At 36.6% G+C, this 15,770-nt stretch overlaps 1 protein-coding gene across 4 annotated transcripts in view; it reads right to left on the reverse strand.

Moving 5' to 3' along the window:
- Positions 1-3,543: 3,543 nt before the first annotated feature.
- Positions 3,544-15,770, reverse strand: part of LOC125462739 (ankyrin repeat and SAM domain-containing protein 1A-like) — a 334,971-nt gene continuing 322,744 nt past the window's right edge. For 2 of the 4 annotated variants that reach the window (XR_009447014.1, XR_009447015.1), the window contains 2 exons: positions 8,628-13,358; positions 3,544-6,030 (listed from right to left, as the gene is read on the reverse strand). Coding sequence is in view for 2 of the 4 variants with exons in the window: in XM_059653455.1 (XP_059509438.1) it covers positions 6,027-6,030; positions 13,267-13,358 (96 nt within the window). In the remaining 2 variants the exon portion in view is untranslated. The remainder of the gene's footprint in view (positions 6,031-8,627; positions 13,359-15,770) is intronic. The other 2 variants (XM_059653455.1, XM_059653454.1) reach the window with 1 other exon arrangement.

Here is a 15,770-nt window from a genome sequence, read left to right on the forward strand (position 1 = left end):
AAATGCATGGAGAAAATGCATTGATGAATGGGTCTCAGACATATAACAATAATTTGTCAAGTAGTTGTAATGAACCAAAGAGCAAGAAAACATCCTACAGATAGTGACACATAATCCATGGAGAAAATAAATTGAAATCAGTGTGGGGTAAATTTTAAATTTAAAAAAGTTTCAGTTAGGAGAATTGAAGGCTCATGGGGGTGTGGTTTGAGGGACAGAAAAAGAAATATCCACAAGTACAAGCTAAGGGAGAGCTGGAGAATCTTCTCGGTGAATGCATAATCGGTTGCCATACCTGTATACATTGTAACCAACTAGAGACAAACCAAAGCCCCAGAGGATTATCGGATAATTTCAACGTGGAACCAGGAAGACTGAGTACTATTCAACAACTAGATAGAAAGAGAAAAGATGCACAGAGAATGGGAGACAATTGGGGAAATAAAGACAGGTGTCCAAAATTGGAGAAGGAGCTTGTAACTGGACTAGTCACCACCCTTGGCCACAAATGATTACACAATATAAAATATGAAATAGTTCCAGTTAGACGGCCCTTTGCTGAGTAAGAAGAGGGGGCTACTTCTGCTGGTATGATATTTAAAATCAAGCTAATGAATCCTGTGGCTTCAACCTAGATCCAGAATCATCTGGATGGAGATGAACTGCATCGCAACGAATGCCAAGACAGTGAAACGTTGGGGGAGAAAGTTGTCTCATTTGGATGCTTATCTTCTGATTCTAACCCACGCTGACATCTGTGATAAGAAGCAATTTCTTGTTCCCTGCATCTAAGCAAAACATCACAGAAGTCAGAATAGGTATCTCCATGCTGAGCAATGCCCTTCAAGCTCAGTTTCGCCATTCAAATTCCTATCACTAAACATTTTACCAATCCTAGATAGGACAAATACATTGGAAAACATTTGGTTAAAATGGTCTAACAGAACAGAGGAAACAACAAAGAAATTCAAAAGCTAGGTGAACACAGTCAGACAAGCCTCACAGTTGAGAATATTGGCTATTTAGTTGTCACCCAAAATTTGATCGAAACATTTCAAACAGCTAATACGCTATGTGATATAAAATCAAGAAAACAGTGAGCCAAACTTTTACTTCACTAACAAACAGGTTATTTAAGAATTAGTTGTGAGAAGTTGATATTTTCTTCTCAAAGGGGTACTATTGGAAAACCGGAGTCTCTTTAAAACTGAATTTTTCTAGTATTTCCTATGCAGCAGCAGATCTGATGGCTGCTACAGTAAAGACCATTCCAAATTTATGGTAAATAAACTTAAAAGGTACCAGAATCATCTGGATCCCACAAGTTATGATGTTGAATTGGGTTAAAGTCAACAAACTGTATAGCGCCATGCACACTCCATTATCAATGCAGTTCATCGGGAAATAGAAGTTTTTTGTTCTTAGAAAGAAAGACAATTAACCCTTTGATGAAAGGTTGCTAGGGGACAATGGCCAACCTGACACAATGAGTAGCTGTCCCATTTTCATTGGCTTTAAATATTCAAATGTGTGATTGATAGAGCACGAATTACCAGCTGCTGGAAATACAGTATATCAAAAGCAGCTCAGGGTCAGAAGGCAGAGAGCTGCCTTCTTCAGAAGAGATTGAGGAAAGACCCAGGGAACAGTGTTCTAGAGAACAGAATGCTACCTTCACAGCTTTAATGAAATTCAAATACCTCACGTTCTTCCAGTATCAGTAAACCATCCTAATTTCAGAGGTTGTATATCCTTTGACTAATTAGCCAATGTATTAGTCTAAACTGCTGCTTTTCAAATATTAATTATGTACCTGAAAATTCTTTTGAATGTTCTACTGCCAGTAATCAGGCAACTGAGATCACAAACCTCTGAAGTCTAAGAGTTCAGGTCCATCTTGACATCGTGCTGGATGCTTAGTCCAAATCCTAATCTTTGTAAAATGGACAGGTGACCAAGTCCATTCAACAGCCTGAGGAGTTCAAAGTCATGCACTGTTTGATGACTCATTGTAGCTTCCATCGTCACCATAGCAAATTCCAACGCATGTCAAGCAGATACAATGGAATGTTGAAGAGGTGCAATGGAAACATGGTGTGTCTGGACTATATTATGCCATGGGCAGCAAGAATCTCAGCTGCCCCTGAATCTGCTTTCCAGCATAGTGGGCAATTAGAGATCTTGATGTAGGGGCTGGGCTGTCAGGAAGCATCTCCCACAGATGCCAGCACATCCGTTTCCCCTGTCTCATGACTGTCCTTATGGCTGGCATTGTACAAGCTAACTATAAGATGGTGCAGGGTGAGGTAGGTTCATCATCACCCTAGAGTATTCAATAAAATTTTAAAAAGCATCTGCACAAGGGGCTGAGTCAGAAACTCTCAAAGTATTTAAGCAGTACTTAGATATTTACTTGCATTGTCATAGACTCCAGGGCTTTGGGCCAAGAGTTGGAAAACGGTCTCCTTGTCTGTTGTAGGCTTCTGAGTACTATAAGATGGCATTTAAATTGCCCTCTTCAGATAGTCAGCAGCCTGATGCACATTTTAAGCTCAAAGATCTTTTGCACAATGATAATCTTACTCTAAAAATATTATGGGTAGATCCTTCTTGTTTTTTGAATACACCTAAATTTATCTGTGAGCTTGTTTGTCACACAGATACAGCATGGTTTTGAGACATGCTTGAAATCCTCACTAATAACTTCCATACTACTGCCTAATTAATCACTGAAAGGAGATGGTTAATGAGAAGTACTCATCAACAACGAGATGAAGCTGCCTCAAACAGCATTAGGCACCAATTTAATTGGTCATCAGAAGCACAAATCAACCTTGGGAGAGCTAGCTTTCACACTTTAGAATTCCTTTAAAAAGAGAGCATCCTTGCCTTAAAGAAAGAATAACCAAATTTTGCAGCTCTTTTAGCTACCTTTGTGGATCCAACAACAATATAGCTGTTAAGCATTTTGGGAAGGAAGCCCATACTCTCTCTTTCATTTGAGGAGATCCACTATCAATTCCTTAGTGCACTACAAAATGATTGTATTTGTGACACGATTTTGCAATGTTGTGTGTTTGGGATCATGTAATACAGTTGGATTATTTTCATGATTTTTCAAACACTAATGCTGAAGTAGGCTACTGGCAGACTTTAAATTGTGATTGCAAGGAACGAAACTAACTATTTCAGACTGATATACTCAGAACACAACGTCACCTTTGCTATGCTCAACATTTTTGGTAATCGTAATGACCAGTTCTGTGGTTTGGTGCATTCTGTTTGAAAATTGGAGTTACTGCTCATTATGAAATATTCAGTTCATTCTTTTATGGAAACACTGGGTTCAGAACGGTCATCCTGAAATTCATGAAAGCTTGCCAGTTTTGTTGCGGGAAGTGTTGAAACAGAACAATGCGCTTTGATCTAAAAGTTGCGGCTTTTGAAATGGGACAAAGAAATCCTGAACTGTTTTACAAAGGACTACAATGCTGCAAAGAAAAATCTATTAATTTTGATCAAATTGAAACACTTATTCAAAAATTTCCTCAGATCTGTTTATTCACTGATTTCTAATTGTACAAATAATGGTAAAAAGTAGTAACAAAAACAGACTGGAAGCCCAAGTATATTTACAAACTTGTATTGTTATGAGGTCAGTCTAGTTTTTGCACAATAATCCTAGTGTTTGGTACCATGTTATGTCCAGTTTCAACACTTGATCATGACACTACAACTTTATACACAGAGAAATAGGTCTTTCAAGTACTTCAATGCAGAACTGGTAAAGTAATAAACACCCATCAGTACATATTAGATCCAACACTAACCATCATAAATGTCTAAAATTTGGAACAAGATATACACCAATAAGCCCTGCTTAGTGTCTACACAGCATTCACAGCCCCAACCCAGACTAAAATGATTTTTTGAAATTTAATTTTACAACAATAAAATAATATTCAGATTGTGAATTAGGTGAAGCAGCTACTCCCCCTGCCCATTAGTGCACTTTTAATGAGATTATTAGTTAATCAAAACAGAATCAAGCTGTCATGAATAACTTAAAAAAATTTCTACGAAATAGGTTAGCTGTTTGTCGATCGTTAAATTCCTCAAGTTACTTAAGCAGGCAAGTTAGATTAAAAACACTGCTGCTTAGTTATTTTGCACATCATTTGAATACTTAATATCACTTCACTGAGCCACTCTTTTGCTTCAAATGCCATTTTATGGCATGACAGCTTGTTCAGTGTGACTTAGCAATTAAATTTGTTTGCTGAATCAAAGAACTGTCCAACAATTCTGCTGTTGCATAAAATAGCACGTATTAAATTTATCAAAGAATCCCTATATCCCAGAAGTAGAATTACATCAACATTGTGCGCTGATTACAACTCAGAGCTGCCATTTATTCAAGCTCAGTTATTTGCTTGGATGCAAAAGATGTTGTGGCTTGACAGTGATATATGGTGCATACTGCATGATGGAACATTTTATTCTTGAGGCAGTTTGTTGCTAACTGTCTCCTTTACAAAATCAATTTTGTGTCAGGAAACCATAGAACAATACTGATCATGGTCACGAAAGATACCATTCTCCACATGATTTTGCTCTTTTGGCTCTAAAAGGTTGCATAGTGGCAATGCCTCTGTAAGGAAGCAAAGAATTTTTAAATGTTGACACTAGTACAAAAGCAGAGATTGGTTTTAACCATTTGGAATTCATTTTAGTTCAACTCAAGTAGAGATTAATGTCAAAGGAGTGGTTCAGGGAAGTGGAATGAACAATCCCTTAAATGCTTAAATTGATATTTGTACACAATGGCCACAAATATGGGGGCGGGTCAGTTTTATAACATTTTAAATCTCACAATGGAATTATAAATAGATAGAATTTTATCTCTTTTGTGCCATACCACATTTTGGCATTGTTTGGTTCCCCTCACATACTTTATTAAAATGCCTTGTTCTTCCTGTTACTTCAATCCTGTGAAAACAAAACAGTATCTGACATTTTCATTTACATAATCTTAAACCCAAAGTACCAGTCAGAATCTAGTGCTCAACAGAACATCTTAAAACTATCTTGAACTTTAACTCCAAAACTTGCATGAAAACATGTTTTCTTCACATTTATAAATTGATCTTGTAGAGGCTGATAAGGACACCATCTTACTGTGGAACAGAAGCACTGCTTTAATTCATTTCCAGTCATTCATAGCTTAACTAAGTATCTTCTGGCGTCATTTGGCTTGACTCAAATGCAGGTTCATAGTTTAAAATATAATGCAACTTGAGACAAAAAAAATCATGCTTTCAGACATTTAAGATTCTGATCCCATAGCTTCTTCCACGCGAAAACAGTAGCAATAATGCAGGCATGTTACAGTAATTTGAATGCAGAAAAAATAACTGAGATGTTAGCAGACAAAAATGATTGATAACCACATTACAAAAGGAGGTTAACACTGCACCTTAGACAAACTTACTTTAAAACCACAGTAGAGCAGTTTTTGCTTACTATTGTGGAATCCAATGATCATAACTATTTTTATTTTGCTGAGAAGTTGAAGGAAAAAATACTCAGGTGAAAAAACTATTATTTAATGAAGCTACATTCCAACATAAAAATCCTTTTCACCACATTTTATGCATTAAAGCTTTGGAGACAGTGCACATCATTGGTTCCTGCTGCATAAGATGAAGTACTATCAACCAGATTAAAAAATGATTGCTCCACTTCATCATCTTCAGTAAGGGTAATTTAGTGATGCTCACAATGATTCTTCTTTGATTAAGTGACGACATTTCTTGATCATATCTAAGCACTTGTTGAGGAGGAAGTCCCAGAAATGCTAATATGAAGTTGTGCTTCAATAAACAAAGTGGAAACCACTGCTACACAGGCCAACTTCAGTTCCATGTTCCCACTGGCATGGGATGCTGTTTCTTGGATGGTTTTAATTTTCCCTCGTGTTGACCAGGGGCACCCATTGCTACATTTCCAGTAAACACCCCAGAGTTTCAGCTACATAGAGTCAAAATAAAGAGATAAAATGGAGATGATGTTAAACTTAAAATATACACAAAAAGAGTTGAAGATTTAACATAATCATCACAATACATTGAATTCCATAGAAGCAAGGTGAGAAATGATCCTGTTTAGACTTGAGATAACAAGATGTAAAGCTCGATGAACACAGCAGGCCAAAACAGCATCGGAGGAGCAGGAAAGCTGACGTTTCGGGTCCGGACCCTTCTTCAGAAACTAAACCCCACTGCGAAGCCTCTAAGGATGTCCTCTGATGCTGTTTAGCCTGCTGTGTTCATCCAGCTTTCAACCTTGTTATCTCAGATTCTCCAGCATCAGCAATTCCTATTATCTGTGTTTTGGCTTGAATTTTTTTGGCTGCATTTTTAAACAGCTCAGCCAGAATATATGAGAAAATGTTTTAAGCCAAAATGTAGTATTAATTATAAAGGAAAATTAGAAGAATAAATGGAAGCCAAGAAACATTGGGACATAGGCAGAAATAAATCTAGTTTATGTAACAATTGGGCAGATTATTCCACTGTCTCAACTGCAAAAATGGGATACACAAAGGAGACACAAAGGAGGAGTGGAAGAAAGAGGAACACAATTAAAATTTTCATGAAAAAGGACAAATTAAACAGTTGCAAATTTCAAAAATTCTTGATTAAAATTCAGCACAATCTAAAAATATAAACAACACAGTTGAAAACTTATAATACAATTATTAATTGTTACAGAATGTAAGTTAGTTGTATGTTAAAATGTGCACTTAAACAATGCCTCCATGGTCTACACGATGACATGTAACTGCAAATAGGATTCAAATAGATTTTTGTTCCTAACAGATACAGACAAAAAGAGTTTTCCTTAACACGTCAGAAGAAAATAAATTGTGTTATTTCAAAGCCCAGGTATTGCTATTTTATAGCATCTCACAGAGACTGTTAATAAGAATTTTTGTGCAAGAGATCAATTTTGCTACAAATGCTAGCTCACCAGCTTTATATCAATGAAATTTCGCTTCACCCTCCTGTGCTAAAGTGCTTGTAGCTGTGCATGAATCAGTGTAAAACATATATAGAAATTTGCTAACAAAATTTGTATTGTTATTTGAATGTAATCATCGCCAACATATGTGCACAAGCTTTGCCAAAAATGTTTGTAGATTATTTAAGAAAAATAACATGACACACTGACTCAAAATAAGAACTTAAGTTATATAGGACACATACACACACAAGTATGGAAAGCAGGTAGGTAGTTTCCCTTCAAAATTAGACAATTGCTGCCAGTTTTTAACTCCCTAAGTGACAATGTAACTCAAGAATTAGTGACACTGTATCAAAGAAATCTCAGCTCTGAAAGGCAAAGCCCAGTCATATTTCTCATCATTGTTCTAACTTTAGCTCTGGTTGGAGTCAAATCTTATTTTATCAGAGTTGCCAATTTACATCTAATTATTGCCTATTGATTAATAACTAATACCTTAGTCATGTTTCATTGGTAACAAACTAAATTTTAGTTTTTAGATACTTTTTGAACAAAGTAATCAAGATCACAACTTCATTTCATTTTCAATAACGCACTAATACAAAGCAAGAAAATCAAACTGAAAAAGACTGTAGCTTTATTTACTTTTAACCTATGAGATATGGCACCTGTATATGGAGAACGCACAGGTATACTGGTCCAGTGTTTGTGCCTGCTCACCATCACTGCTAAACTCTGCACAGAGAGAAGGGGATGGGGCAAGGAAAGGGCAGGAAGTGGCGAAGTATACATCTTACACTTCTCACCAGATGACAAATCCAGGGAAACCAAGTTGCAGCAGCTCCACGAGAGCCCAAAGGTGTAGTAATTTAAGAATTTTTGTCAGGCCTATATGTGACACTGTTGTAGCTGATACTTAATTGGCCTCTAAGTAGGATAGCGAGTCACTTAACTGTAGCAACAGATGGGTGATAAGTATGACACTGCACAATACCTGTGCATTAATCTAGTTCAAGGTTGAAGTTCTGCCTATTGCTTTGCACTGAATCATCCAAACATAATGAAGGCTTATTCATGGATAAAACACCTTGATCCTCATCATTTAGGCTTTGCAATGCACTTTGAGCTAAGAAACAAGCCGGTATTCCAAGAAGCACATAAAAGGCTGACTTCATAACTGAATAATTCAAAGAATAAAATTGCAGCCTGGTTATCATTTATTTCCTATTTAAGGAATTATTCTTGTATGCATAAAATTATTTTGATTCACTGTCATCACTAGGGGGTTAGTTTAAAATGAAACTTCTAATATTAAGCTTCAAAATTTTGTATTTACTGAGAGAGCTCGTTTCATCTAGCAATGAAACAAGCTACTTTTTTTAATTGTAGCAGAAAATGCTAAGAATACCTGTAGAGGTCAAAATATATAACACATGCACAGGTCTATTTCTTATTACCCTTTCTTGCAAGAGCTAGATCATAGCTTTCCAATGTAAGTAGAATAGCTTTGCAGACAATATCAAGTATCTGCTCTCAAAAACAAATTGCTGGAAAAACTCAGCAGGTCTACCAGCATCTGCGGAGTGAAAGCAGGGAATTACCATTTTGGGTCTAGTGAGTCTTCTTCAGATGTCCTTTCTCTCCACGGATGCTGCCAGACTTCTGAATTTTTCCAGCAACGCCAGTTTTTGTTTCCAGCATTTGCAGATCTTTGGTTTTTTTTCCATGAAGTGTCTGTTATTATTTTGCAATATGATTTACAATAAATATTAAGTATTCTTCTCCACACTTTTACCATTATGTACAGGAATGGTACCATTCTTCTAATCTGAAATCAAAAAGCTTCTTAAAAAGCATATCAACACAGGAACTAAAGACCTACTTATAATACTTGTACATCTTCAGCTCACATAGTGTCACCAATTACATTTGAGCAGAAAATTAGTTAAAAATGTAATGATGTATTTATAAAACTTCCCTACTACTTCAGGCAATTGCAAGCTTAATAATTAGACAGTATTAATTACATTAAAACATCATACGAATTTTTAAAAGTTATTAGTTTTGAAGGTAATTTTTTTTAACCTTGCACTCTTTCTGATGAATTTCTATTAGCTATTAGCCTCAACGACTATTTCTCCTATTGGATCTGTACATATAATGCATCTCAATAGGCAACACACTATTCGATACTAAATCCAATTTCCTACAGGGTGCTGGAACTAGCCTCTAATTCTTGAAGGAGAAACAAATAATAGTTGAACATTGTCCATCTGGTAACAACAGTGAATTTGTAAGTAATTTTTCAGTAGATTCTGCACTCTATCTTTCCCTTTCTTAACACTTTCTACGTATGTACTGACTTTTAATTACACAAATCTGCTCACTACTTGCTCAAGTCCAACATTAGCCCTTGTCTAACTACTCTGAACGATCTTTACTGGTCATGTGCCAAATCCTGTAGCTTAAATTTCTGTCATACATGGTTCTACCTATTCTACTCTATCATTAGATATTAAGTCACAATGATGCAACGAGTCAGTTCTGCTTAAAATAACCTAAACAAATCAAGCAGGTATTGAAAATAAGGTGATGCATGCAATTACTTATGAAAACATAAATATGGAGCAGCAGAGGAGTATTCAGCCCCTCTTGTTTTTTCACATGGATAAATAACTGGATACAGTTACCTTCAGAAACCAAAACAGAAATTGCTGGAAAAGCTCAGCAGGCCTGGCATTCTCAGTGGAGAGAAATCAGAGTTGACGTCTCGGATCAAGTAACACTTCCTTTTTCTCTCCAAAGATGGTGCCAGATCTGCTAAGCTTTACCAGCAATTTCAGTTTCTATTTCTGATTTATAGCATCCACAGTTTTTTCAATTACTTCTAAATTCTCACAAAAACAACTCCAACTAGTTAATTATCTGAGTCACATTATAATGTACAAACTGATTGTTTAGCTGGGATATTATTGAATTCAAACATTTGGTAAATCCTGATCTATATATTACTTCAAGATATCCTCTGTTAGCAAAGCATAGTTTGATTATTCGACAATTTGTATGTGATTCCCTCGGTGAGGTTGTGCAAGGTTACATTTCTGAAACACCACAATCCAGTCAGAATTCAATATCCAATTTTCAGGGATGCAACAGAAGGTTCAGTGATTTATAGACACCAAAACATTGTGGCAAAAAAAAATCAACAGATATGACATTTGTAGCTCCACTCATGCAAAGAATATCTTAAAAGTGTTTGACAAAGCAGAGAAATGAGCAATAAGCACAGATTGGTTGAAGACAGAACCAGATGTACAGTGATGGAGCTGAATTTTTAAAGTGGTTTCAAAAATGCAGGGAGGTTTTGAATTCTAGAGTCCAGAATTGTGCTGAACGAAAAATTATTTTCTGATAACAGAGTGGAATGGGCCATAATCTAGAATTAGGGAAAATTAACCAGTTGTTTAAAATATGGGTACAGAAAATCACTCAAATATGGTCCAAACAGACAAAATTAAATCCAAAGTAGAATGAGGACCAAGAAAATAACTTGTATTATAAACATCCTGGCCTGATGGATTTATGAAATATTTTGCTGGAAAGGCTAGGGACCTTAGACTTACGGATTAGTTTTGTTTTTTAGGGGGGGAAGAGAGTGTGGTATGGATGTGTGTACATATGTCAGTGATGACAATATTTAACAGATCAGAGGATGATGATGCAGCAGATTATAGTGATCAATTCCAGCTTGGACAGCAGATTCAGCCAGAACAGACAGCTGGGGTCAGTACAAAAGTTATAGCTAGCAAAATCCAAAATGAATTGCTTTATTTTGCTGAATATGAAATGATTTTGGTTATGTTACGCAGGCAGTCAAAAAGGACAGCAGAATGATAGTGTTATCAAAAAACCGCACATTATATTGTTATCTAACAGGTATATATATCTGGCTACAAAAGTAAGGATAGGGAAAAAATGGAGCAGCCAACATTCTTGGCATCTGCAGACATTAATAAGAGGCAGTGAACCACAAACTACAGAGGGTGTTTTTGGCAATGACTAGGTTGATCTCAGTGCTAAAGGCAGGATAGAAATTGTTCAAGAATCTTCTTTGCCTTGCCTCTGCTGCAAACATTTTCACCATATTTTGTAAATGAAACATTAGTAAATCTGTTAGTTGTGTTAACTGTGTACAAAAACGAACACCACGCTGGAAATGATTCCCTTCAACAGCCTTCCATCAATAAGACAACTTGAATGCATCACCACATCTAAGAGCACTCAGTTGGAGGTCTTCCGGCGTACTCTTAATACTAATGCTAAAGCCTGTGGACACTTTGTTTACAGAAAGGTACTATTGTCACAAAATAACTACATTAAAGGGTAAACTTATTGCAAACTGTAACTGTTATTAAGCCGGTACAAAATAGTGTGCTAAAAGTTGCTGAATAATGCATTGCTTTTAAAAATCTACTTGTCATTAGAAATGAATAGTCAATACAAAGAATATTTTCAAAATGGTGTTACAATGGGAAGAACTCCTCAAATTCTGAAATGTAACATCATTTTATCTTTCAATTTGCCCAACATTTCATTCGATAATGAAAAATAACAGTGAAGATGCTGGAAATCAAGCAAAAACTGAAAATGCTGGTAGTACTAAGTAGCATAGTCAGGATCACGATTAAGAGTGCACAAATTAATATTTTAAGTGTGGACACTCCTTTAGCACAGAAGCGTTATTATTGGTTTATTGCACAGATGTTCACTGATTTGTTATTAGTTTGAAGGTTTTGGAATCCCTGCAGGCAAGAAATATTGCTGTTAACAGCCTCAATTATGGACAATGAAAGAACCCGGCTCAGTCAATAAGTGAAACCTTCTAAGCACAAAATAAAAAGAGAGAAAAGGAAAGAACACAATTGAAAAGTTTGACAACAGATTTTAACATTAAAAAATATCATGTGCAACAATTCTGAAAAAGTAAACAAAATATGGAATAAATCAATAATACCACACACTGACAGAAGACATGCAATTGCATAGGTCCAGTGTACATAATTAGTGAACAGGAGCTCTATTCAAGTAACCAATGCATATGATTCTGGTGGCAGTACAGATGTTTTGAAGTATTTTGTGTTTCAAAAAATCTGAAATGATTCAATAACCTGAATTTAGCGCACGAATAATAAGGTAGAAACTTAGCCTCAATAAAAAGAATCAGATTATTTGGATAAAACAATTTCGAATTAAAGTGAGTTGACAGTAGATGTCAAAAATGCAGCTGTTATAAACAGACTAGAGTTCAACAGTTAATCTCAATGTAATCTCTGAAATGGCAATATCTGTGACCATTCTAAATTGAAAAAGTAGAGAATCTCTTCAGTTTGATTACTTATAAATGTTAAATGGCACATGTCTAAACCGATGTATCAAAGTAAGCATTTCCATAACCTCCTTAAAAACACTGATTGTTTCAGACATGCTGATTTCTGAAGTAAAAATTATTTTAAAAAATTTTGCAGCCAAACTGGCTTGTGGTCTTTTAGCTTTTTTTGGTCAATAAAAAAAAAACTGGTGAAATCTTGATTCATTTCGTATGGTAGAAACTCTGAAAAATTAGAACACAAATAAAGTTTTATTTTTAATAACTTAAGCCAATTTGGCTAAACCATAACTCCATCCTTCTTCACTCAGTTTGGAATTAACCAAACCACAAGACAGCTTGGATGAGGCACAAGTTAAGAAATTGCTTAAATCAGTGTTTGAGGAACAAAGTTAAAAGAAAACGCGATGTGTTAAAAAGCACATTAGATTCATCGGTAGAAACATCCAACCATTAGTATCTACCGAGATGTGCTGTTCTGAAAGGAGATGCAACGGGTCCAAGTAACAATGCATGCAACGTTTAGTAGCATTTGGGTGGATGAATTAACAGTGCAACAGCTCACAGTGTTGGCAAGTTAGAGTATTTCAAAAGTTCAGGCATGGAATAAGACTTCCAAGTAATTTTCAGAGCTTCTTTTTAAGTAGCAGAAGATCCCCAAGATGTCTGAAGGCAGCTATTGTTGAATAACACAATACGGTACAGGAAACACAAGTAAAAGTTTCCTTCTGGGTAAGAGAGTGAAAGCAGCTTTTGAGTACCCGCATTAGGAAGCGGAGAGGTGGAATAGATTCACAGTGCAAAGGCACGGAGTAGAAGCTGGAGCAGGTGGTCAGAATATGGTGGTTTCATACTTGGTACTGATTGTCCTCTTGGAGTCCGGCTTAGAGTCTGCTATCCACGCCACACTGCCATGCGATTGAGAATCTTGCTCAATAGAGTCAATCTACAAAAACAAGACAAGACAACGTGTGAGAAAAAGAAAATACACTGGAAAGCAGAACGTTTCTCTGATGTGCAAACATTAAACAAATCGAATGAGATATGCCGGCAAAGTATGAGGTGTTAAGTTAGGCTTTCTTCAAACTACGGGTTTGGGGACTGACTTTCTGTAGATGTTGCCCAGTTTGCCTGTTGAAACTTTCACATATGATCAATAGGAAAGCAGCACTGAATGGTGAATAAAACATACATAATTACAATTTCAAAGAACATCCCTTCAGAACCTTACTGTATGGAATAGAGGTGCATGAAAAACTTAGAAACATATAACTGAAAAGTGAAAGAAGTGTTTCAAGACTATCCTGAGCAACACTACAGGCAACTTCTGCAGACTTACTCGTCTGTTAGAGTGCAATGTTTACAGCTCCATATGGGACGTTTCCCCAAAAATGAAGAATTAACTTCAGTTAGATACAGTGTTCCTTGATGAAAATGAACTACAATACTCAAAAATATATTGGTAGAATATGGTTTTGAGAAGGAACTATGAACACTACAGTACTTTAGTATAGCGTATTTGCTCTGATTCCACTATGAAGGTGTTCTCCCAACTGACCAGGTTGTATGTACAAAAAAGGTGCCGAATTAGACCACTCAGTCCCTTCAGCCTGCTTTATCATTCAATAAGATCATGGCTGATCCTCAAGCTCAATACCCTACTGCCACCCTTCTCCTACTATCCCTTGGAACCTTCAGCCTCAAGAGCTTTATCTACCTCCTTTTTGAAAACATGTTCTGGTCTCAACTACTTTCTATGATAATGAATTCCACAGGCTCACTGCTCTTTGGGTGAAGGAATTTCTCATCTCAGTCCTAAAAGGTTTACCACTCATCCTTAAACTATGACTCCCTTCTGGACTCTCCCACCATCAGGAAAATCCTTCCCACATCTAACCTGTCTAGTTCTGTTAGAATGTTATAGGTATGTGAAAGATTTCCCCTCAGTCTTCTAAATCCCACTGAATACAATCCTCATCAACTCACCTTCTCCTTACACATCAGTCCTGCCATCCCAGGATTGAATTTGGTAAACCTTCACTGCACTCCCTTTGTACCAAGAACAGATAAGGAGACCCAAACGTCTCAATATTTGAGGTGTGGCCTCACCAATGCCCTGTATAACAGCAGTAAGATATTCTTGTTCCTGCACTCCAAACTTCTCACAATGACCCGCATACAGTACGCTTTAGCGAGTTTTGAGAAGATTTGTAGCTCAGGTTGAGGTTCTGGATGTGAGTTTGCTCGCTGATCAGCGAGCAAACTCACATCCAGAACAGTATGCTTTCTTTACTGTCTGCTGCATTAGCACACCTATTTTCAACAACTGGTGCATGAGGATACCCAGTTCCCACCGAACATCCCCCTCTCTCAGTTTATAGCCATTCAATTAATAATCTGCCTTCCTATTTTTGCTACCAAAGTGGATAACATCACACTTATATACTGTATTGTACTGCATCTGCCATGTATTTGCCCACTTACACAGCCTGTACAAATGAGACTGCAACATCTCTGCATTCTCCTCTCGGCTCACCTGTCCACCTTGTCACCTGCAAATTTAGAGATATTACATTTATTTCCCTCTCCTAAATCATGTATATATATTGGGAACTGCTGACATCCTAGTCCTGATCCCTGTGATACTCCATTAGTCACTGCCTGCCATTCAGAAAAGCTCCTATTTATTCCTAGTCTGTTTTCGGTCTGCGAACTAATTTTCTATCCCTCTCAAACACCACCCCAAATCCCATGTACTTTATTTTTACGTGTTAATCTCTGACGTGGTGCTGCATTGAAATCCAAAAACCACATCCACTGGTTCCCCCAATCATGTCTACTAGTTCCACCCTTTCACCCCTCTGTTTAATAAGATTTTATCCAATTCTGGGTTAAAAATATTCAAGAATTTTATTTACATCAACTTTACAGGAAGTGACTCATGATGGTCTGAGGATTTTGCTTTTGCCTTATTTATGTTTTAAATGGATGATTCCTGATTTTTAAATAGTGACTCCCAGTTCTTGATTCTATTCATATCTACTCCCTCAAGATCCTCAGGCCCTTGTGTTTCAAACAAGTCACAGACTTCAGCGATAACTTACTTATTCCAGGTATTAACTGGAATATTAACTATTTCCGGGCATTAACTATTTTTAGACAGATGTGGCCAAATTCTTGTTAGGTTAGGGAAAATGGACGTAGATGGTAATATGGAATACGAATCATAAACAAATCAATCATGTTCTTATTGAATGGCACAGCAGGCTCAAGGGGACGAGAGTGGTCTATTTTTGTTCCCATTTTTTACGTTCAGCCAATGCTGTATGCAGTACTCTAGACGTGATCTCACTAGTGC

The sequence above is a fragment of the Stegostoma tigrinum genome, chromosome 21 (assembly GCF_030684315.1).
Source record: "Stegostoma tigrinum isolate sSteTig4 chromosome 21, sSteTig4.hap1, whole genome shotgun sequence".
In the NCBI taxonomy this organism is placed as follows: Eukaryota; Metazoa; Chordata; class Chondrichthyes; order Orectolobiformes; family Stegostomatidae; genus Stegostoma; species Stegostoma tigrinum.